General features: G+C 39.3%; 2 protein-coding genes across 2 annotated transcripts; both read left to right on the forward strand.

Annotated features, from left to right (window-relative positions):
- The first annotated feature begins 44 nt into the window (after positions 1-44).
- trub1 (TruB pseudouridine (psi) synthase family member 1) lies at positions 45-10,312 on the forward strand. The gene is made up of 8 exons (XM_034571217.1): positions 45-239; positions 328-426; positions 2,099-2,154; positions 5,415-5,496; positions 5,622-5,694; positions 9,405-9,544; positions 9,675-9,731; positions 9,827-10,312. Exons 1-8 carry the CDS (start codon positions 92-94, stop codon positions 10,027-10,029), a joined length of 858 nt encoding a protein of 285 aa, XP_034427108.1. The 5' UTR covers positions 45-91; the 3' UTR covers positions 10,030-10,312.
- A 7,697-nt stretch (positions 10,313-18,009) lies between these two features.
- hhex (hematopoietically expressed homeobox) lies at positions 18,010-23,474 on the forward strand. Its single transcript, XM_034571215.1, has 4 exons — positions 18,010-18,675; positions 21,602-21,780; positions 22,355-22,405; positions 22,524-23,474. The coding sequence occupies exons 1-4, from the start codon at positions 18,279-18,281 to the stop codon at positions 22,767-22,769; spliced, it is 873 nt and encodes a 290-aa protein (XP_034427106.1). The 5' UTR covers positions 18,010-18,278; the 3' UTR covers positions 22,770-23,474.
- The last annotated feature ends 483 nt before the right edge of the window (positions 23,475-23,957 follow it).

Here is a 23,957-nt window from a genome sequence, read left to right on the forward strand (position 1 = left end):
AATGCACCATAACGTTGTTTGCTGACCTTATATAACATCAAAAAGAAGAAGAGTATCCACCGGAGGGCTAAAACCATAGGGTAAAACAAGCATGGCCGGAAACATGAGTAGCAGCTTTGCCCCTATAACTAGTTCTCTGTCTAAATTGCAGTCTCTGAATGGGCTCTTTGCCATTTATAAAAAACAAGGGCCTACGTCTGCAGAATTGTTGAATACGTTCAAAGAGGCTCTGCTCAAAGGTAACAGCAAAGGAAAACACCCAAGAAGTAAGTCCACTGTCAGTTTTTGAAGCTGACAGTGAAATGTTTTGTGTCTCGTGTCTTTCAGAAGCCGGTGTACAAAACCCAAATCCGCGAAAGAGAAAGAAGCAGAGCCTGAAGCTGGGGCATGGAGGGACTCTGGACAGTGCTGCCAGTGGAGTGTTAGGTAAGTTGACTGTACCATGTTCACAAAGCTGCCACTGTTACCTTTACTGCCTAGATTGGGTTGTAATGATGGGGGCCGTCATTTCAAGTGGCCGTTCCACCCAAACGCTTGTAAAACATGTTCAAAGTTTGGGCTTGAAAATGTCCAGGAGGCAGGTACATCAGAGATAATGGTTGTTTTAATCTTATATTTTTATTTTAGATAATGCACATTAGGTTGAAAAGTGCTGTTTAAAAAAATTAAAGAACTGCTATATAACTTGCTTAAAACTAATGATATATTGAAGGAGTCATAATGTGTTTTTCAATAAACCTTAATCTGATTCAACTTTTTGAGTCAAATTGCCCAGTCCAGCTCAGATGTATGTGAACATTAATCGATTTGCAGGTATTCGGTCATAAACCAGAAATGATCAAATGTAAAATTTACTTGATGTAGCTGGTTGAAAATGTCAGAGCATAAAGATAGGATCAGTCAAATGGTCACCAAAATGACCAACATTCATTCTAAGAAGAACATGAATGTCTGAACTTAATTTCACACCCAAAAAATGTATTTAGGAGAAGTCAATGTATCAACAAAGTTTGTAGGGCTCATCTACATGAATGTCCCATTTCAGTTGGAACCTTTCTGTCTGACATGGAGAACTGTAAGTCCTCAGTGGCAGCATGGCTAAAGCATTCTATGGGTTATAGCAGTGGTCACCAACCTTTTCAAGCCCAAGATCACTTTTTAATTCCAAACGTAAGCCGAGATCTACCACCCTGATATCTTCCAAAAATCCCACCTAGGAGGGTCATATTTTTTATTTTTGCAATTTCTGTTAAAGGCTGAATGTACAAGCATAAACATACACAAAGAGAGGCAGTTATGCAACTTTATCTATTCAATGCACAATATTCACATTAATATTAATTAATATTTACAGCATCTGTTCAATGCACAATATTTAGCTCCTCAGTTCAACAGTATGTTTTGCAGAGGAGCTGCTACTGCAGCACAATGTTTTTACATAGGCTTTGCCTTGAATATGTCCATAAATATGACTATTTTCTTGTATAAAAGTAGTCCTATGTACTCAAATAAACACCAGTACTTTTTCACAATTAAAAACACCTTTTTAAACAAAAGAATGGATTTGGTCAACAGAAATGCTGGAGCAGGGGCGGCTGGCCAATAGGGCGCGATAGGGCACCACCCTCCCTAAAGAAAAAATTAAAAAAAGATGATAGTGATAAATTTAGTTAATTATCATTATAATCATCTATTATTTTAACAATGTAGGAAATTATACAAATTATCAAGACAGTTTGTTCTGCCTGCATCCTCTGAATATCATAGTCCAATCAGCTGCAGCGGCGAGCCTGCATTTAAACATCATGAAAAATGACTCGTCAACATTTTGTTCTCAGTCTACACATGACATCTGAAAATCTATTCGACAGAAATAAAAGTAGACATGAGATTTTGATGCACCACCGTCAGAAAAAACGTGAGATTTCCTAGGCCAGCTACATTCTATGTAAAAAAAATAATAATAATAATTTAAAAAAACGCAAAAGGGAAATCTTCATTATCATCTGTCCAAGACAATTTTTCCTTTGTGTGTAATGAACATTTCGTCCTCTAGAGGGTTGCAAGCAGGACTCTAAAACTCTTATGTTCCTTTCAGTTGTCGGTGTTGGATATGGCACAAAAAAGCTCAGTACCATGTTAGCGGGTTCAAAGGTAAGTTTGTTTGCACTTTACACACAGAGAGTAAATGGAGCTATAAATACATACAGTGACAAGAAAAATTGAAGCCTTTAGCATAATCTGGTTTCCCGTTTTGATTAATCATAAGATATGATCTTCATCGAACTCACAACTACAGACAAACACAATGTGCTTAATCTACTCATAGAAAAATAAAAATGTACTCATTATCTACTCACCACAATGTCAATGGAGGGGTGGGTATTACATATATGGGTAGGCAGACATAAGCAGCCACACACCGGAAAAGAATCCCCCAACATTCAATTTCGACTCGAAACGGCGTCATTTACATCCTGACAAATATTCTGTAAGATACACTGATATACTGGTTTATCCATCAACACATAAATATGAATTCAGGCGTTTTTTATAAAGTACTACATGTGAGTGATTAGAAAAGAGCAGAGGAGTACTCTCCAACCCACACCTCCAGTCTTGTTTCATTGATTTCACCCTAGGTTGACTAACTCCTATCTCCACTTAGCTTGTGTGTGTGTGTGTGTGTGTGTGTGTGTGTGTGTGTGTGTGTGTGTGTGTGTGTGTGTGTGTGTGTGTGTGTGTGTGTGTGTGTGTGTGTGTGTGTGTGTGTGTGTGTGTGTGTGTGTGTGTGTGTGTGTGTGTGTGTGTGAGAGGTTCTTTTCTGTTTTACCAGCGATTAATTCCACTGTTAAAAAATGAGGCGCCCGGGAGGGCCTTTTTATAAGAAAAAGTTTAAAACCAATAAAATGCCACAATAAAAACAAAAGGTGCTAAGCTAAAACAAATAAAAGACAGCCACTTGAAAAAATTATAAAACTTGATAGATTAAACAAAAGGTTCCAAAAAAAAAACAAGGGTATTCAAATTGCTGAAATCACTCAAATGTACTCAGGTAGATAAATAACCAGCGTCACTTTAACAAAACACAAATAACTGTTCTTGGAGTGGCGGTACTAAAATCTGAATGTCTCTGTTGGGTAATAAAATCCTTCAAGAAGGGGAATGTTATACTTAAGTCCCAGGGGGTGACCACAGCGGGGATCCCGTTTCGCCATCTACCTGTTCTCTCTCTGGTTTCGGATCTGTGTCTCGTCCTCACCACGGTCCTGCTCCCCTCCTCACTCAAACTGCTGCGGCCAGTTGGGAAGAGAAGGAAGCACCCTGAGTCGCAGGCACACAAATGAAGGCTCACTCACAAATGTTGCATTTCTTTGCTCACTTTCCTTTACTTATCTTACAGCAAGCATTAAATCAAGTCTTTCGGCCTCCTGGTCACATCTGACCCTTTCACGGATCTTCGTCCGGTACCTCATCTCTGGCTTATTTTCGCTTTGCCGCCCTGTTAACAGTCCGCAAACTGCCTCGGTGGAACAGCCTTAACTCCGTGGTGTATAGAACTCTCCAGTTTTTTCTGCCCCCGTCGTGTCTGTCTTGCCTGTGTTTTCCATCGTCTTTCCTTCTGCCGTACCTGTCCTAAACCAATCCCTAAAAAGCAGACTGTCCTGTGTCGACCAATCCTGAGCTGTGTGAGGTGTGGTCCAGTTGGTCACAGCTGTTTTTCATTATTTTGATCCATAATCCAAATAAACAGCACACAAAAACTACTAAAACCATGTGTAGCGTGAGGGCGGGTTGATGAAATTTGTTGCAACAATGCCACCTGGGGAGTTTCACCTCCAGGAAATTATTAAGCCTATTTTTTGTATCAGCAAGGTTTGATAAACTAACCACCCGTGACACTGCAGACCAACAAAAACGGGTCGTGAAGAAAACTCCAGCACCAGGGATTGGGTTGCCGTCTCAGGCCCACAGCACCTGTCTGACAACGGAAAGATAGTTAAAACAAGCCACAAATGTTAAGCAAAACTGGTGTCGAAAAAAAACAAAACATTGAAAACAGAATGACAAAAAAAAAAAAGAATCCAAATCAATGTAGATAAAAAGTTAACAACCCAAACAATATATGTGAACAAAATAAATATTAATACAGATCCCAGAAATAATACAAAGGAAAATGAACGCAATATTATTTAAAACCAGGCATTCCTCTGAGGTGGGTTACTTAGAGATTTTAAAACATAAACCACAGAGCCGGAAAGCCACAGCTCAAAGAAGCCACAGCACAAAGGAGCCACAGCGCTAAGCGCCACGGTGTAAAAAGAGAGCCAAAACAGCAGGGCAGTCCAGAGTGTGGTGGCCAATGACGGCAAACAAATAACCGGCCTCTTAGAAAGGCAATTAAACAGATTTAGTAAATGAAACGTGAAATATATATATATACAGTTCCAGAGATAATGAGACCATACGTACCACCCTGTTAAGCCGCAGCGCAGCCCAACAGCAACCGGAAGGTGAGAGCCTCAACGGCCGCAGCTGGATCAGGCTGTAGCATAAAATGCGCAACAATAATCAGCTGGGAATAAAATAGGCCAAGAAGCTAGGCAGACAACATTACCTTCCGAGCAGACACGCAACTGCACCCAGACAGCCTCCGGCGGAGCAATCTGTCTCCCCCCTCACCAGTAGTCAGCCGCGCTACAATAAGAGGTGCATATGTCATAAATACGCACATAACGCACCTGGATGAAAGAAATGGCAAGAGCGCATTATCTGCATATGGGGATGATCGTGTTCAGCGATGGCTGCCACGCCAAACAAAAGCTCCGCAACGCCAATGGGACGTTAAAACGGAGCTTAAAATAATGTCCCACATCGACAAATGTTGAATTTTTACCAATATGGACAAGAACAGTACAATACTCACAATTGTAACTTAAATAAAGGACTGATGACATTTAAGACCAATTTATACATAAATGCAGAAAATTCCACAGGTTTGCTTAAATTTCTTGCCCCTCTATATTTAAACAATATTTTGCTCGTAAATAATCATTGCTTTTTTGGCAAACTACAAAAACATGCAAATCAGTAAGACTTGGGATTGGTTGGATGTGTGGGTGGACTCATTACAACAATGACATGCTCTGATTTTAGCTCTTATAGCACAATAAAAGTGTTTTACGAAAAGTTATGATGGACTCAAGGAAAGGGAATTGGAAACCCATAAATCACCAAAGGGGCACTTTAGCAATCTCCAAGATATATTGTTATTTCAATCAGTATTTACATTTCTCGGTACCCATCGGCTGACATACACCGATACACTGGGATATATGTGACAGCAGTGTTGACTAATAATATCAGCCCAGCTAGATTGTACACAAGACCAAACCAGTGTATTTATTTTTCAGAAATATGTTGCTGTGGGGGAGCTGGGAAAAGCAACAGACACTCTTGATGCTACTGGTAAAGTGATTTTAGAGAAAGACTTTGGTAAGACGGTGCGCAAAAAAATCACATCACATCATCTGAACAGTTGTATTGTATTAATTCGAGGCACAGTTTCTGCTGGAGCAGTTTGTGATTTATTTTTTTCTTGTTTCTTTTTTAAACAACAGAACACATTACCAGGCAGGACTTTGAGGAGAAGCTGAAATCCTTCACTGGTGACATCATGCAAGTTCCTCCACTGTGAGTAAGGCCTCAAATCTGACTGAACCGTTGTAGTGCTTCACTTACAGATCATTTCTAGATAATATCCCATCCATTAGGTCAAAGTCATATTTTGATGATCCTGTGGACTTTGGGTGCTTCAGGACAGACGCTCATTAAAGGTCTGGGCTGTGTCAAAGTCTCTGTTCGGAGCTTCCTCCTTACTCCTCCTCTGACCTGTACTCACTTTACACTTTAACAATAAACATAATCTTTGATCACAAGTTATTTGGACTTGTACGGGACTGATGTTCACTTTGTGCTTGTTTGATTCTCTAGAGTTTATCAGACACATGTTTAAACCTGCTACACAAGACGTAATGTGACGCGCACAGTCAGGACATCAGGGTTAAAGTGACCGGAGCGATCTGCAGTCATGATCCGACGTCATCGATTAATAACTAAATTAACGTGATGATCAGTTTGTGTGTGAAGAGGGACAGAGACGAGCAGACACACACACACACACACACACACACACACACACACACACACACAAACTCCTGCAGACAGACAAACTCCTGCAGACAGACGTTCTTTCTGCAGATTACGCCGTAATGCAGTGTTTTAACTTCATTGTTTATCCAGGAACATAAATATGAATTCAGCAGGTTTTTATAAAGATCAGTTCTACGTTTGAGTGATTAGAAATCCTCAGAGGAGCACAGTCACTTGTTGACCAGCGGAGTAATGCGCCTGCGCTGATTTAAGATAAGATAAAACTCTATTAATCCACACACAGGGGAAATTCAGTTGTTAGCACAAGAGAATAAAAATAAAACATTTTATGAAAACAGTATGTACAATATATACACCTTATCACTAGTGGTTTGTATGAAATGTTATAAGTAAAGTGCAGTGGCGCAGGATGATTGTATGAGCAGGTAAAAATTTGTTTTGTGCATAAGAAAAAACGTTTGTACATAAACACAATTGTGCGAGAAAGTTATCTTCTGGTCATTTAAACTATATCGCAATATATATCTATACCGACTGATATGAAAAAAATTATCGTGATAAGATTTTTTTCCATATCGCCCAGCCCTATCAAGAACTCATATTCACGATAATGTCAAATAATCAATAGAAAACTAATTCACTTCCAAATCAAATTAAATGTCCAATAAATAATCAAATTAAATAAGTGTTAATTTGAGTCATTGAGTTTATAGTCAGAGTTCAGATGGTGTGTGTGTGTGTGTGTGTTTGTGTTTGTGTTTGTGTTTGTTGTGTGTGTTTGTTGTGTGTTTGGAGAGGAGAGTTAAGGTCCAATGAAAGTGGACTATGTAGGTGTTTGAGGGGGTGCTTTAATCTCCAGGCAGAGTGAAGATGAGGGGTGAATTTATAATAATAATAAAGATAATGGCTTGCATTTATATAGCGCCTTTCAAAGGGGCCAAGGATGCTTTACATATGTCCATGAACACAAAACAGAAGAGAAAGGGAAAAGTAATAGTTCAAAACAGAATAGAAATAAACCTGTGCGGGTCGAGCCAGGGTGACGGCGACACATTCAAACGAGGTTGCATTGGGTACAGGAAGCTCTTCAACCAAGAAGTCAGCTCTATGTATTATGGCCAGCCCACCACCCCGGCCCATAGAGCCGGGCTTTTGAATGCAAGAGTAACCTGGGGGTGTGGCCTGGTTTAGTGTGAGAAAGTTCAGTTGGATCTGCCATGTTTGAGTTAGACAAAGAAAATCAGTGATGATGTCATGGATGAGTAGTGCTTTATTGTTTAGGGAGCGAGTATTCTGTCACATAAAAGTTGCGGTGTTGATGTTAGAAGCTGAGGTAGAGGGGGTGAGGGGAATGATGCTGTCAACAGAGACGAGGGGTCTCAGATTTTAGGTGTGCATGTGTGGTTTGTTACCGCGCTGGCGCGCCGGTCAAACACCACAACGGGGATGGAATGGTTGGTGTGTAAACAAATTTGAATCAGGCTGCCCTGTGCACATAGCGAGGACGGCGCAGGAGTCCAAGGGATTTAATGATCGCCAGGCAGTTGGGCAAACGAGATTCAGGAGATGCACAGCGGAGTATTTCATGAGCACCATCTCAGCAGCGCAGAGAAGCAGCTGCTAACCAGTTAGCTACTAGCCAGGGAGTGGGCTGCGGTAGGAAAACAATTCCAAGCGGGCCAGGGAGGGATAGTCCTGAGATCACGGCAGATGAGGGTCCAGTCCGAACGCAATCCAAGGGGGAAAATCTCCAGGTTGGTGTGTACACCAGCTATGAGGTGAAGCTAACCACTGACCGGCAGTTAACATCCAACAGCCGATGTTCAGAGATGGTGAGTATGCTGACTAGACAGGCAGCAAAGAGTCACCAAAAGTTAACCCAAGAGCAGGAGATGAAGCGACTCTGCTAGCAGTCAACCAGCACAGGATCTAGTAGCAATGAGAATGATAGATTGCACGAAAAAACACGATTTAGCCGCGGACTGCGAAGTGGCGACATACACACCAGCGTCCTCGCCGCCATTACAGAGCGAGACACATAGAGCAAACACCAGAGGCAAAGGGAATCGGGGAAGCCAGGAGAGTTTCAGTACGGAAAGACTTAGCTTTTATGGTTCAACCAGGACAGAGGGGATCACGGCCCAATCCGAGCAGGTTAGACAGATTTTCAAATCCTCTTCATCAGTCTCTGTAGGAATCAACTTCTTTTCCTCTTGATCCAGGACGATTTGTGGGGGGAAAAAATAACAGCCGGTTCTTGGATCAACTGTCCAGAAACTAGATTATCTTTTTGTGATCTCTTTCCTTCAGTTACTCTGACTTCACATTTTCTCTACCATGCTGCCTTTGTTTGAATTTCCCTCCTCTTTGGCTCACAGGTGTGTCCAACTTATCAGCTCCCTCGGCCCTCCTTCTTTTCCTGTTGAGGTGTAAAGGGCTGGTCTGTATCAAATTTTCTCCTTACTGCTACAATGTACAGTAAATGGATTGCATATGAACCACTGTATTGCACAGTCAGAATGAATATTTCACAGTTAAGAGAGCTAAACCAGATTTAAAGTGCAGTCCATAATGTGTGTGTGTGTAGTTCTACTGGGAGCTGAGCTGATTTTACAATCTTACTGCTGCAGAAATGACCGGCAATACCTCTCCTTCAGACACTTGAGGCTTATTCATGCTTTTGCGTCAAAGCTATGCCATAGGTACGCACATAGCCTACGCATGGGGCCGAGCATTCATAGTTGTGCGTAGGTGTGTGTCCGCTTATTTACAAATTCTCTGGCGTCTCTGTTTACTACAGGACAATGGTGAGTGTTACCACGCGGATCGTGGTGGAGTTGAAGCTGATCTATCAATTGTTAGAGCTAGTGATGGAGAATGACCTCCTGTTTGCCTTTCTTGGCGTTCCCAATCATAGATCTGTAATTGTACTTCTGGGTTAGGGTTAATATTTTATTTGAAATTGTTTTTGATGCTGTAACTTCAGCTGGCTTGCCAGCGGTGTGGCAGGCAGGCAGGCAGGTCAGTTGGTTACAGACAGGAAACTTTATTTATTTATGGCTATTGGGACAAGAAGAGGATATCAACAAATAAAATAAAAGTGCCTCAAACGACTTACCAACCCAACCCTTTAATTAAAAACAAATTGCTAGTTGCAGCCTGACTGATTTTATTACGGAAAAACCTGTAGCTAACAAAATGTTGATTATTATTGATTTTTGTCTCTTCAGCTACTCTGCTCTGAAAAAGGATGGCCAGCGTCTGTCTGTCCTGCTGAAAAAAGGTCACAAGGTTGAGGCCAAACCTGCTAGACCAGTCACTGTGTACAACCTGACTCTGCAGGAGTTCAAGCCTCCTTTCTTCACTCTAGGTTAGCACATGATGTATCATGAAGTACCGCAGTCTTTCTTAAAACAGGATTTATGATTGAATTTCCTAATTCTCCAATGCAAAAATACAGTTAGAAAAATTTGTCACATTTAATTGTGTTTCCATGACAGATGTTGAATGTGGTGGGGGATTTTATGTCAGAAGCTTGGTGGATGACCTGGGGAAAGGTGAGATGAATTCATCATATTTCAGTTTCCCAACTCATCAGAAATCAGCCTGCTAACACTTAATTGTAGGAATAATCAGTGTCTCCATGCTGCAGCTCTGTCATCCTGTGCTCATGTGAAGAATCTGGTGCGGACCAAGCAGGGTCAGTTCACCCTGGAGGAGCATGCCTTACACGAGGAGCAGTGGACACTGGAGCATGTCCTGCACTCTCTGCAACCCTGTACAGAGTCGGAGCAGGGTACTAAACCATCAGATCAACACAATGTGAACAGGACCCAGGCTAATAATATGACATGACTAACTTGTTTGGCTTTTCAATGAAGAAAACAGTTGGTCTCAGTTTGGCTATTTGTCTTGGTTATTTTAGGGTGTGTTTGTTAAAATCATAACAAATTGAGACACTTGTTGAAACCTCTTTTTGAGGACTCTTTTGACCAGTGTCATTATTCCCGCCCTGGACTTTAGATTTTTGAGTCCACGTGGTTTCTATTTGTCTCTGTCTCACCTGCAGTTTAATTTTAGTTTAATTTGTGAATAGTTATGTATTTGAACTTTGTAAACACTCCAACCCCAGCTTCTATCTTCATTTTCTCATTGTCCCCTTATTAAAGTGTTAGGTAATAGAAACCCAAAGTGTGTGTGTGTGTGTATATATATATATATATATATATATGTATATATGTATATGTATATAAAAAATACAGTATGAAAAAATACACTATGAAACTGAGAAGGAAAGGCTGTGATAGGAAAAAGTGCTTGACAATACACACAGGAAATAGACTGGTGGTATATTAAACATAATTTAGGGAAGCGTGACCCACTACTGGACCCATGATGAAAAGGTTTAGAGTATTACTTTATTTTTGTAGAAATTCTGTATAAAGACAGATTTTTCTGTGTGTGACACAGTTGTGAGGAATCTTTGAAAAATCAGAAATATTGACTTCAGTTGTATTATGATATAATGGTAAATCAGTTATGGTTTATATGCATGGTCTTGTTTTGGACCTAACATGCATTTCTTACAAAGCAGGAAAAATATATGAATCAGTTGATTTGCAGCAAAGGTCAAAACAGTGCTCTATTTTCATGATCTCCACATCTGTTGTTTCATCAGCACTCTTGTATGCCATGTTTTCTGTATTTTCAGATTGAATAAATATTCAAGTGAAACTATTATCTTTGTTAAATACTAATGTTTTTTTTTTTTTACTAATGTCTTTTTGCAAAAACAGCATTAATCTGAAATGCAAAGCAAACAACACAGCATTATTAGAGTATACTAAGTGGTTTATGAGTGGTGTGATGTCATGAGGCTGCTATAGTCCACACTGAAGTTACAGTGCCTTGCATAAGTATTCACCCCCCCTTGGACTTTTCTACATTTTGTCATGGTATAACCACAGATTAAAATTTATTTCATTGTGATTTTATGTAATGAACAAAATATAGTCCATCATTTGGAAGTGGGGGGGAAATATTACATGGATTTCAAAATGATTTACAAATAAAAATCTGAAAAGTGTTGAGTGCATATGTATTCACCCCTTTACTGTGAAACCCCTAACAAAGATCTGGTGCGACCAATTGCCTTCACAAGTCACATTTGCAAGTCACATAATTAGTAAATAGGGTCCAAATGTTTGCAATTTGATCTCAGTATAAATACACCTGTTCTGTGACGGACTCAGAGTTTGTTAGAGATCAGTACTGAACAAACAGCATCATGAAGACCAAGGAGATCACCAAACAGGTCAGGGATAAAGTTGTGGAGAAGTATGAAGCAGGGTTAGGTTATAAAAACATATCCCAAGCTTTGAACATCTCACGGAGCACCATAAAATCCATCATCAGAAAATGGAAAGAATACGGCACAACCGCAAACCTACCAAGACAACGCCGTCCACCCAAACTTGTCAGCTGTCCCAGACAAGGAGTTAATCAGAGGAGCAACCAAGAGGCCCATGGTAACTCTGGAGGAGCTGCAAAGATCCACAGCTGAGGTGGGAGAATCTGTCCCCAACACTGCCCATCACCCTGAGCACACCATCCCAACAGTGAAACATGGTGGTGGTAGCATCATGCTGTGGGGATGCTTCTCTTCAGCAGGTACAGGGAAACTGGTCAGAATTGAGGGAAAGATAGATGGAGCCAAATACAGGGCAATCCTTGAAGAAAATCTGATGCAGTCTGCAAAAGACTTGAGACTGGGGCAGAGGTTCATCTTCCAGCAGGACAATGACCCTAAACATACAGCCAGAGCTACAATGGCTTAGATCAAAGCCTGTTAATGTCTTAAAATGGCCCAGTCAAAGCCCAGACCTAAATCCAATTGAGAATCTATGGCAAGACTTGAAAATTGCTGTTCACAGACGGTCTCCATCCAATCTGACTGAGCTTCAGCTTTTTTGCCAAGAAGAATGGACAAACATTTCCATCTCTAGATGTGCAAAGCTGGTAGAGACATACCCCAAAAGACTTGCAGCTGTAATTGCAGCGAAAGGGGGTTCTACCAAGTATTGACTCTGGGGGGTGAATACTTATGCATCCAACAGATGTCAACTTTTTTGTTCTCATTATTGTTTGTGTCACAATACACGGTATTTTTCACCTTCAAAGTACTATGCATGTTGTGTTGATCAAATGGGAAAAAGTCTATTTAAGTCTATTTGAATTCCATAAAAACTACTTTTAATAAAAGTTTTATATATTTTTTATTTTTGGTTTGGAAGTGATTCTTATAATTTGAACCTCAATTGTATTTTTGTATTACAATTTTCTTTTCTAATTCATAGTTTCAATTTATGCTCTTCATCTCAAAAAACACAAAATAAAAAGCTAGGTGCTTTGTATATGATGAGGAGTATTACATCAAATATAATATACATCTGTCCAAAGTTAAGACGACATCAAAATCTTAATTTTAATCTTTAAATCATTGGTTACGTCCTCATTCTGTCTTCTTTCTGCAAAGCACTGAACCCTAAACTATTCTGTTGTCAGTGTGTGAAGGGTGTATGAAAAAGCGCACATATAGCAACACTAAATTAATGTGTGTGTGAGATGTACTGCACAGCACTTTGAGTGGCAATATAAATGCAAACCATTTACCATAGCAGGAAAGCAAAGGTTTAATCAGTAACAATCACAACAGATGACATGACCTAATGGGTCACTAAATGGAACTGAGCCATTGATAATGTTATTAATTGCACCTGTGCGATGCTGTGTCTTTGGTTTTTGGGCTTTGTCAATACACACATATACATGTATGTTCATATACAGATATGGTCACCGTGATATATATATGTTCATAGACATGTGTACATAGATGGGCATAAGTTCATGGATATATTTATGTTAACATACATTCTCTAGGTATATAGACACATGTTTATAGACAGATATATATTAATAAACATGTATATTCACAGACAGATACACTTTGTTAATAGACAGGGACGGGCAAAGGATGTCAGATGGGCGGGGGCCCAAATAAAAAAAAAAAGCACTTTTTGCAATTAATTAAATGAATATATGTGTAAAAAGACAACTTTTGTTTAACGCTTTAAAGGGATATTGAGTTGTATTTTCAACAAACCCATGACTGAGGTTGGTTCAAACACTGCTTACATAGTTAAATGCACATGCACATGTTAACCATGCCTCACATGTATGTAGTCCTCACTTGCAGAATATCAGTTTAATACTGCTGATGCACATTTGGCCGCATGGTTGTCTCTCTCGCCTCCATATCCATCTCTTACTACCTCTCCTTTGAATATACAATTACTTAAGAAAATCCTTATTTTTCCATACAAAAAATGTATAGAAAAAATAACAAGTAGTAAAAACCATTATGAAGTGGTGTTCTAATTGGCCAGTATAGTATTACAATTTGGAATAAATGTATAGTCACTGGGTCACATGACATGGAAGCCCCCCAAAAAAGTTTTTACTTAAAAATATTAATACAAAATAAAAGAAGCACTCAAATCTAGTTTAAAGAGGTGTGTTTTAATTTCCAAATGTGGGATTACAATTTGGTATTGATTAAGAATCATTGGTTCACATGACATGGAAGCGGTTGAAAAAAAATCCTTATTTTTCCATTAGAATTTTATTATAAAGTAGAAAAAGCACTAAAATCCAATATAACAAGACGGTTCTAATGCCAAGTATTGGATTACAATTTGGCATTGATTTAGAGTCACTGGGTCACATGACATGGAAGCTAAAAAACTGCAATTTGTTTATTTTATTTTTTTGTAATAAATGATTCTGAATTTAGCAATCAAAAACGGTGTGTTGCATGACATTATTTTCTTAGATTGGTATGTAATCACAAAGCCTATAATAACATTGGTTGTGTGTCATTTCAACTGTAATTAATTGATGGTCCCTAAGTGAAACCCCTGGCTTTGGGGGGCTTGTATGTAGAGCGAATATCCAACCTAAAACGAGCTTCACGGCCATGTCCAGTTACTGTTACTGCCTGCCAGAAGACCGCATTCTGTTTATAATCTTAGAGAACAAGTGCTAAATAGTGTCAATTCATTGAGTGGGGCTAGGCAAGTGTCAATCAAAAGCTCCCCCTTGGAATTGCATGACAAGGTCAATGACATAGGATTCTGACAAGATTAATGTTAAGGATATACATGTGTTATAAATAAGACATTGTTCCTTTGTTTGTTATCAAATTATGTTTGTGATGTATTCGAGCAAAATAATACGCATTGCGTTGTTGAAAATGTGTCATTTTTTAGCTGTCCCACTTTATCAAATATGATTGATAATGTGGGACAGCATGCTTTGGGTAATCTGGGACAGTCATTTAAATTCTCTAAATGGGGAAATATACATTAAGGGACTTTCTGAAGTACAAAAATTATAAACTAAAGAGATGTAGCATATGGTCTGCAGTTGTCAGACAAGAGTTAATGGTAAATACAGTCTGTCCCTGTCTGTTCAAACTGATTGTCTAGTTAGCTAACTAATGCATTATCAGTTAGCTCTCTAAATCAGAGATGATTAAAAAAGCACAGAAGATGTTTGTTCCCCGAGTAACCCCAATAGTCATTTTTTCATAATGCTTTTTAAAATGTGGTAATATGGAGCTTGGCATGCATAAAGCACGGTGATTAGGCTTTTTTTTATCCTAAAAAAGTGTCCCAGATTACAAAGTGACCTGTCCCAGATTATGAAATTCAGGCAGAATTGTCTTTCTTGGCACAAAGAATGGATAGATAGATAGATAGATAGATAGATAGATAGATAGATAGATAGATAGATAGATAGCACAGATTCTTGAGAAGTGGGATAAAACAGGATCCAATATTGAAAAAAAAAAAAAATTTACTTCGACAAATTAAACTACATATACTGTATATGCATCTACCATGTACTAGGCTTTGAGGTATGCTTTGATACTACCTCCCAGCTTTTCTCTTTTTTAACTAAATGTGCTTTTTGCCTTGCCATTTTTGTGTCAACACCATCAGACACCAAAAACACAGATTCATTTTCACTCACATTATGCTTGACCTATAAAAACTGTAACAAAAACAAATTTTCACCAAGGCTGACAGAGCCCTCAAGAAAAATACTTTCAATATGTATATATTTTTATATTAAAAAGAGTTTTGTCTGTGTTTTTTTTATTGGACTATATAATAGAATTTGAACTTTACCCGAATTATTTTTAAGATTTAATAACACATTCTAATGTTAGGAGACACATTGCATTTTCACATATGACTAACTATTCCTTAAAAATATAAAAATATCATACTGAAATATTATCAAAATATTAATCTGACAGAGGTGACATAGCCCTGACGGAGTTGAGCCATATCTGACGGTATAAACCTATAAAACCTATTTGACCCGGCTCCCACAGATGCATCCTGCATAGGTGAAATGTGAAAATGGATCCTTTAGAGTGACTGCTTCCTCTTATATTGTCTGATTTTATTACATTTTAATGAATGTTTGACGGTGTTGACAAAAAGTGGGGACACAACATTGAAATATGCATGTGTCATTGAAAATAAACTTTGCTCTGATATGAGATATCATTTCATTTGTCTTTTGATGAAGCAAGGTCCTTTTAATCATTAAAAATATTTGTATCCATTTTATTGCACATGAATGATTAAACCTTCTCTTTCAACATGCTGTTTTAATGTAGTGGGAAGACAGTAAGTGTCATAGATTTGATATAATAATTATTAAATTAATTGAAGGAGATAATTGTGTTAAATGTGTTTTGTCCCATGTCTCAAGAATCAGATAGATGGATGGATGGATAGATAGATAGATAGATAGATAGATAGATAGATAGATAGACAGACAGACAGACAGACAGACAGACAGACAGACAGATATATGGCGCCAGCTGCCAGAGCCTCTGTCGTAAAGTTTTCAATCGTTTGTGGACAGCGGTCTGACGCCACCAGACGCTGGACAGATCAATTAGCTGTAATCATTGTCTCCGTCCAAATATTAGTCCTTTAGTGACTTCTTTCATGTCTTCAAGGCTGCTTATATCCCTGTTTGCACTCTGAGTCAACTTTATCTAAATTACAGCCGTTAGAAAGTTGGCAGGCTTGGGCGCGCGCTTTAAAGACGCATCAGAAAATCGAACAATCGGCTTGTATTTGTCCGCACGTTTATCGGTCAGAAGCAATAGTTAGCTCAGCCTGCGCTGAGGCGAACTGATCTCAGCTGCTCACAACATAACTAGATGACTATAACACGTGCAACTGGTCGCAGACGCACGAGAGAGGCAGTGTTACTGACAGTATTGTAGCTCTGCAAACACACGACTCTGTTATTGTTTAACACTTTGCGGAAACGTGTGTTGGGGAATAAGGGTAATCCTTGTATCACCTCAGCCGCACTGATAGGTAGATTTTACAGGAAAACTCCAAACATTGAAATCATGAGTTAATCACTCGCCATTCAGCTGCGCTGTTAGGCCAGTGGATTGCAGTTACCCTATACATTACCTTGTTAGATAACACTAAACAGTTTCAGAGAGCCCTTTAACGCAAGATGCCGCTCATACAGCGACTTTAGGACATGCCCTCTGGGTGTTCTTTTTCTCTTATGTCCCTGTTCTACATTGTTAAATTCCACAACTGGTTACTACAGTACACAATATTATTTACAGTGAGCTGTAAATAATATTACTTATTGATTCAGGTAGTTTTAAACTTAAATGTCAAATTCCTATAGACCAACAAAATACATGACATACATGGTTCAGTATATGCATGTGTGTGGTGTTGTGGGGCCCAAAGTGTTATTAGGCCCCTAAGCAGGAGTCTGGACAAAGTTACTGATAAAAGCGTTTTCTTTAAAAGGTCAAGTAGCTCAGTGAAGCATATACTATACAGATGTAACTGTAAAATGTAGATTCTGATTCTTCAGTATTTAATATCTGCTTACTGTGATACTTGCTTACTGCTTACTATGTATGATTCTTGTATTCATTTATTTTTCTAATACAGCTGTAGCGAATTATGCTCTACTCATTTACCTGTATCACGGTTTTCTTTTAGTAATTTGTTTAATGATGTTTAAGAGAGGTATTATTTATTTGTATTTGCAAAGACAGTTTTTTCTCAAAATCCAACATTATCAAAGGTTTCTACCAACAATATAAGTTAAGTTAAGTTAAGTTAAGTTTAGTTAAGTTAACCGGAGGGATACAAGGGAGAACGATGCTTGGTGGAGGTGTCCTATAAAAGTCTTTATCCAGGGGAACTTGATACAAATACAAGACAAAGGAGATAAGAAGCAGAAGAAAAGTCCCCGCTTTGGTATTAAGCTTACAGCTAAATGATAAAATACAGTAATGTGTGATTACTTTATAATCACTATACATTTACATTATTTAGTTTATACATATATGTTGCGTATGCAAGTTACATAAAATGTAAGATCATCTAATTAAACTGATTCAAAGGATTCAGTTTGAAGACAAATGCATGATGTAGCCACTGCTGTAACCAAGGTTTTCAGGAGAGAGATCATTTTAGGACTTTCTATTATTATTTTGTGTGTGTGTGTGTATGTGTCCCAGTAGCTGCCGAATAGCCCACTGATTCACCTGAAATACAATAATCTCTTCTACCCTGCCATCTGGATCACTGTGGCGCCATTGGAGCTGAAAATAAGCCAATCAGGAATGGCCGTTGGCCACCTGCAGGAAGTTGACCGCACTTATCACCACCCACCTCCGCCTGCAGCCAGATAACAGCCTCAACAGTTGGACCGAGTATCTGCTTGTTCACCCTTGCAACGTGATGGACACCAAAACACTCTAACGGTGTTATCCACAACCCAGAGGGACTGTGTTTGGTTTGTAAAGGGCAGCCCGCAGACTGAAGGTTTCACTCAAAGTTACAGTAGATGGTTGATAACATGTAAAAACTTGAGGGTATTATTTAAAAACGAGAGAGACGTAGTCGCTAAATAGGAAGGCTGTTGTGAGACTGTAAATTGAGTTCCAGTGCACAGCGGCGGCAAACAGCACCATGAGCGTCCCGCTTTTTGCACCAACTCCGATCCAGCCGGCTCATCCGACTCCCTTCTACATCGAGGACATTCTGGGGACGACTGCCTCTACTACCTACTCTCCCTCCTCTTCTTCATCCTCCGCCTCTTCATCCTCCTCCTGCTCCACGCTGATTATCCCCACACCGACTCTCGCATCGCCCAATTCTTCGTTCACGAGTGTAATCTCACCGTACCGGGCGCCGATTTATGAACCCACGCCGATCCACGCGGCGCTGTCTCACCATGCAGCTGCAATGTTGACAACGACGTACGCCTCCGCCGGAGCTTTCGCTGGCCCCATCTACCCGTTCCACCACCAGCACAACCGCTCCATGGGGGAGTACGCACAGGCTCTGCTGAGGCGCGACCCGCTCGGTGAGTTGGGCAAATGACTTGCGTGAAACTCATAGATAATTTGGGGTGTAGGCATAGGTATTGTTTGCTCATTTATAGTGAACGTAATTCACAGAATGTCCCTGAAGATTCTGCAAGAGAAACTAACTGATCTAAATTTAGCCCATTTCAGCCCAACAGTCAGACTTGCGCAGATGATGTGAGAGCACTTAACATACTGTGCATTAAAACGATGTTTTTTATTTTTCACAAACTTCGTTTCAGTACCAACGAAACCAATTTTGCATAAGTGTATCACGCTTGGTCATGCTTGCATATCGAGCTCGCGACCATATAGTTTCATATAACCTATACATAAGTGAGTGTGGAGTTTTGGTAGCTTGTTGCTCTGAGTGCTCGGCTCATATCAGTCCTGAAGAAACAGTTGTGCCTCACCACGAACATATGGGTCACATTGTCATTGCAACAGACATATTTGGGGCCTTTCATTCCATTCAGTCTGCTGTGGTGGTGGTGTGCGTGTGTGCGTGTGTGTTTGTGTGTGTGTGTGTGTGTGTGTGTGTGTGTGTGTGTGTGTGTGTACGTGTGTGTGTACGTGTGTGTGTGTGTGTGTGTGTGTCTGGGTTGGTTGGGGGGGTAGCCTTGACTCGTTTTCCTGACTCCCATTGTTCTGAAACATCAGAGGCGCAAGTGAGTCGGTGACTTAAACATATTTGTGCTCTAAATCACTTGGTATTTCACTGCTCTCTCTCTCTCTCTCTCTCTCTCTCTCTCTCTCTCTCTCTCTCTCCCTCTCTTTATGCCAGCTTTATCAGGCCCTGGTTCAAATGTGGTAACTGGATTAAATGTAAGCGTCACATATAGACACCGGGGGCAGAGGTTATGTCTACTGTTAATGGCTACTGTTATTTTTTTTGGTGAATATTTGTCTCCCTTTCGCTCTGTGATCCTCTTGTGTGACAAGCGGAACGGCTGACTTTGTGTTGCGCTGAACAAGCTGGGCCTTTCCGTTCATAACGGAAGCCGCAAGCCTGTCAATAGGAATAAATCTGCTTTCAGAAGCTGTTAAATGTTTTCCTGGCTCACCCGGCCAGTCACTTCCTCGGGAGCCCGCTGCACGCTGCTGATTATTTTATCGACATCCTCAATACAGACATATTCAGGAAACACTCGGCCTCTGATAGCCCGGGATCCGTTTTTCACATATTGTTACACTTCCTCTGGCTGGCCAGCGAGGATGTGGCATGGTTAGCGGCGAGAAGAAAATAAAGCATACAGAGCAGCACGACAGACCTAATGGGATCTTAGAGAAAAGATAAAGGCTAGTTTGAGAGCAGGCAACAATAATAAAAGAGGAAGGGTTGGAGTAACGTAAACGAGTCTCATACGTGACAATGAAAAGCACAAACAAAAAGTTCTCCCAAAGAATAATGGGATGAATTTAGTGTGTAGGCCTGATTTGTGTTCACTCTCATTTTTTCAGTTTATTTTTTATTTTGTGAAACTATATTGAGGTTAGGGAATGAATCATTATAATACACAATAAAGTAATATTCATTATTATTATTATTACTTTATTTTATATTATATAGCACATTTCAAAAGAACCGCTACAAAGTGGACAATGAAGACAAAAATACAAAACATCAAAAACAAGAAGCAAATTAATACAATGCCATTTAAAATCTAAGACAGCAAATTATGTGTATCTAAAGCTGATGATAGTAGCAGTTGAAACGGATTTTCTCCAGTTTTAACACTATCTCCTCCCTCTTAAATGTTCTTAATTCATTTAATAAGCTCAGCTTCACCGTAGCCCAGCTATTTCATTTTAATAGGAATAAACACCAGATGAATTAAGGTCATCAGAAAGAAAAGCTGTCGACACTAAGAAGTCATTGTATGTGTGATCTCGACATCGTTTTAATCATAACAGTAAACAATACATACAATCATAAATACTCCCGAATAAAGGACATGAGATCTTTACAGAATCTTTTTGAATTTCACGACATTTTTTTGGTTTTAGAAACAGATCACATGGGCCTGGATTAGCTAACTTCCTTTGGAAAAGAGCCGCAGTAAGGTCTTTGACAGCAGTTTCGACCGCAACAGATTTATATTGTGTCAGTGAGTCTGTGTCTGTTGGTGGATGCTATCGCCTATAATCACGCCACAAAGGAGGAAGCACATGCAGCGGATATTTGGCCATAGTTTTTACTCTGTCACGACCTTCCTTTAAAGACAGCATGCAGCAGGCCGGTGGGGGGTGGGGGCAGTCTTCCCGGCCGTTAACTGCAGAGGAAACCAGGCCTGAACCCACTGCTGCGTCCTTTCTCTCAATAAACCTTTACAGTCATTTCAAACAACCTGCAAAACGAAGATTAATTTAGCTGAACAATTCACAATATTTCCTCATTTATCTGAACTCTAACTGTACACTTTGACCACTATATCTTATTGTTATTGAATCATAAAGTACAGTGAGACTGTTAGTGTGTTACACAGTCAGATGTTTTAATGAATGTGTGCACAGGGGTCGCATGCTCATGATCTGAAAGTCTTCCTAGGTTTTTTATTTTTATTTTCAGTGTCTGTCCACTTTCCTTCGATTCCTTTTTTAAAGCTCTTAATGATATTCAGCTATATAAGCAGTCTGTGTAAATATTTTGAAAAACTAAAAAGTGATCAATCTTCAATTTCGATTCATTAGATTTTTCTTCATATTTTAAGTGACTGTCATGGTTTTCCCTAGCGAGAGTAATCTGAAAACCTTTAACTTTCAATTGGGAAAATGTAATAACGTTGCCTTTAATAGAATGTTAGTGATACAAATGAGCAGGCCTGCCACATCCAACAGTCAAAATGATGGCGACTGTCCTCGTATATAATGCAACTTTGTGGGGACTTGTATTAAATGCGCTGTTCTTCCCTCCCTCCTCTAAAGGGAAGCCGCTGCTATGGACTCCCTTCATGCAGCGGCCGCTGCACAAGAGAAAAGGCGGCCAGGTCCGGTTTTCTAACGACCAGACCATTGAGCTGGAGAAGAAGTTTGAGACGCAAAAGTACCTCTCTCCTCCAGAGAGGAAGCGATTGGCAAAGATGCTGCAGCTCAGCGAGAGACAGGTGATAATGAAGGGGGGAAAAAAATATTACATGAAGAAACCTCCAGCAGAATCAGACTCAATGCGAGAGAGAGAGAGAGAGAGAGAGAGAGAGAGAGAGAGAGAGAGAGAGAGAGAGAGAGAGCAGAACTATTCCCGACAGTGTTAATAATCTGTTACAATGTTTTATATTTATTTGTTAATAGAAGTTATTAATTGGGTTTGTATTTTAAGTATTTGTTTAAGGTCAAGTTCATTTGGTTATAAATGAGTCCTCATGGTGTAGTCCTACGGCACAAGCCTCTACCGTCTAATTTAATGCGGTGTGCATTCCACCATTAAAATTATGGAAGGGAAGTATGTAATAATTAATAATAATGATGAAGTTTCACTCAATTAATAGGCCCTAACAGCAGAAACAAACTGACATGTTTCAATATTGAAATCTTCTTTGACAATTGCACATCAGTTCGGATAAAAACATATTATAATCCGTTAATAACTGACCCAAAAATGACACATTTTGTCTGGAGCAGGATTCTAGCTAAATGGAATATAATAAGATATATTTTGGTTTGAATTGTTTCCTCTCCAAGGTTAAAACCTGGTTCCAAAATCGACGTGCGAAGTGGCGAAGACTGAAACAGGTGAGGACTTTTGACAAATGTCACATGACAAGCATTCATTAAAAATAATTCTGTTCAACCAGGTATACAGTTGTCCAGACCCTTCATTCATAAAATCATCTGTTTCAATTTCTTTCAGGAGAATCCTCAGGGAGGTAAAAGGGAGCTGGAGAATGACAGTCCAGCCGGGAGGAGTAATAAAGGTGATGAGATGATCGAGTCAACCGTGATGCAGAGCCCGGAACAGAAGCAGACAGTCTATGTGCGCTCTGTGTCCCCGCAACATCTGCACACAGCACTGGACTCTAACGTGACATCAGATGACACTGACCAGGAGCTGGACATAGTGGACGACGAAGAATTCACACGGAAACTGCAATTCTGAAGGGTATAATCCACAATGACACTGGATCCAATGGACATTCAGAGCTGGATGATGAAGGCTAGCGGAATCTTCTCACACCTGAGTCTGGTCACTCATCTCCATTCAGACAACTTGACAAAATAGTTACTGGTGTAATATTTAGGTAACGTTTACATTACTTAATCCTGCCATGACGCGTCTTTTTGTATATAAAACATATTCGTTTTGATTGTCACTTTGTTATGTTGACCACTGTAAATGACTTGTACTGTATGTTGTTTTAAATGAGAAACATTCTTAATTCAGGCTGTTGCCTTAAAATATGATATATGAAATCAATACAGACCAAATAATGATGTGGTTAATTGCTTATAATAATAATAAACACATTTTCTGATGAGAATAATTTTGTCAAACACAGCTAGAATTTCATTGTGATTTAGTATTTAGTATTTTTCAAATTGCTACAGGAAAAAGAAAATCAATAAATTACGACATTATAGACCATTTATAATTTGGCAAAAAACTGAAATATAAATTAATATAAACAAGTTAATAAACCAAAATAAATATCCTATAGTATTTAAACATATCAAGAAAAATTTGGCTTTTATCCTACATGGCCATTAAATAGTCATAATTTGAACGAGAGCAAATATTGAGTTTACAAGGGGAACATAAGTTGTAAGAATGTGTTGTATATTCCCAGGCTACATTGCCAATCATGTTAAATACATTAAAACCCAATTAAAATGCTACCTATGTAGCTATGGTTGGCTGCTCTCACATGAGATCTAAGATTATTTGTAGTTTGTAGTTTTTTATCTTGTGACTTAATTATACACAATGATAAATCATTAGACTTATAGTTGGAATTAAGTGAAATTATTTCCCAAATTAGGTGTTTCCTTTTTTCTTTCCACTGGTTTAATCGGACCCTGTTGGTAGTCTGGAATGTTTCATCTAATTAACTAATAATCCAGTTTTATGTACTACAATAATATAATTTTTTGGGGGGATTTTTGCGTAAATGGTAAATGGTGTATATCTAGCACTGTTCTAGTCTGGCTGGCCACTGAAAGCGCTTTACTGTTGTGTTTTCCATTCACCCTCTTTAACTAATTCATCATTCAGTGCAGGACTTTCTCTATGAGAAGGGGGAATTTGAGGTTCAGTATCTTTCCCAAGGAAACATATAGGGAAGACCGG

This window comes from Hippoglossus hippoglossus, chromosome 19, assembly GCF_009819705.1.
Source record: "Hippoglossus hippoglossus isolate fHipHip1 chromosome 19, fHipHip1.pri, whole genome shotgun sequence".
Classification (NCBI taxonomy): domain Eukaryota; kingdom Metazoa; phylum Chordata; class Actinopteri; order Pleuronectiformes; family Pleuronectidae; genus Hippoglossus; species Hippoglossus hippoglossus.

Bases quoted from the DNA above. Each gene is read 5' to 3' on its own strand.
- trub1 (XM_034571217.1), top strand. From the start codon at position 92: ATGGCCGGAAACATGAGTAGCAGCTTTGCCCCTATAACTAGTTCTCTG. The intron at 240-327 runs GTAACAGCAAAG...CGTGTCTTTCAG, and splicing joins CAAAGAGGCTCTGCTCAAAG to AAGCCGGTGTACAAAACCCA. The intron at 427-2,098 runs GTAAGTTGACTG...TGTTCCTTTCAG, and splicing joins TGCTGCCAGTGGAGTGTTAG to TTGTCGGTGTTGGATATGGC.
- hhex (XM_034571215.1), top strand. From the start codon at position 18,279: ATGAGCGTCCCGCTTTTTGCACCAACTCCGATCCAGCCGGCTCATCCG. The intron at 18,676-21,601 runs GTGAGTTGGGCA...CCTCCTCTAAAG, and splicing joins GCTGAGGCGCGACCCGCTCG to GGAAGCCGCTGCTATGGACT. The intron at 21,781-22,354 runs GTGATAATGAAG...TTCCTCTCCAAG, and splicing joins TGCAGCTCAGCGAGAGACAG to GTTAAAACCTGGTTCCAAAA.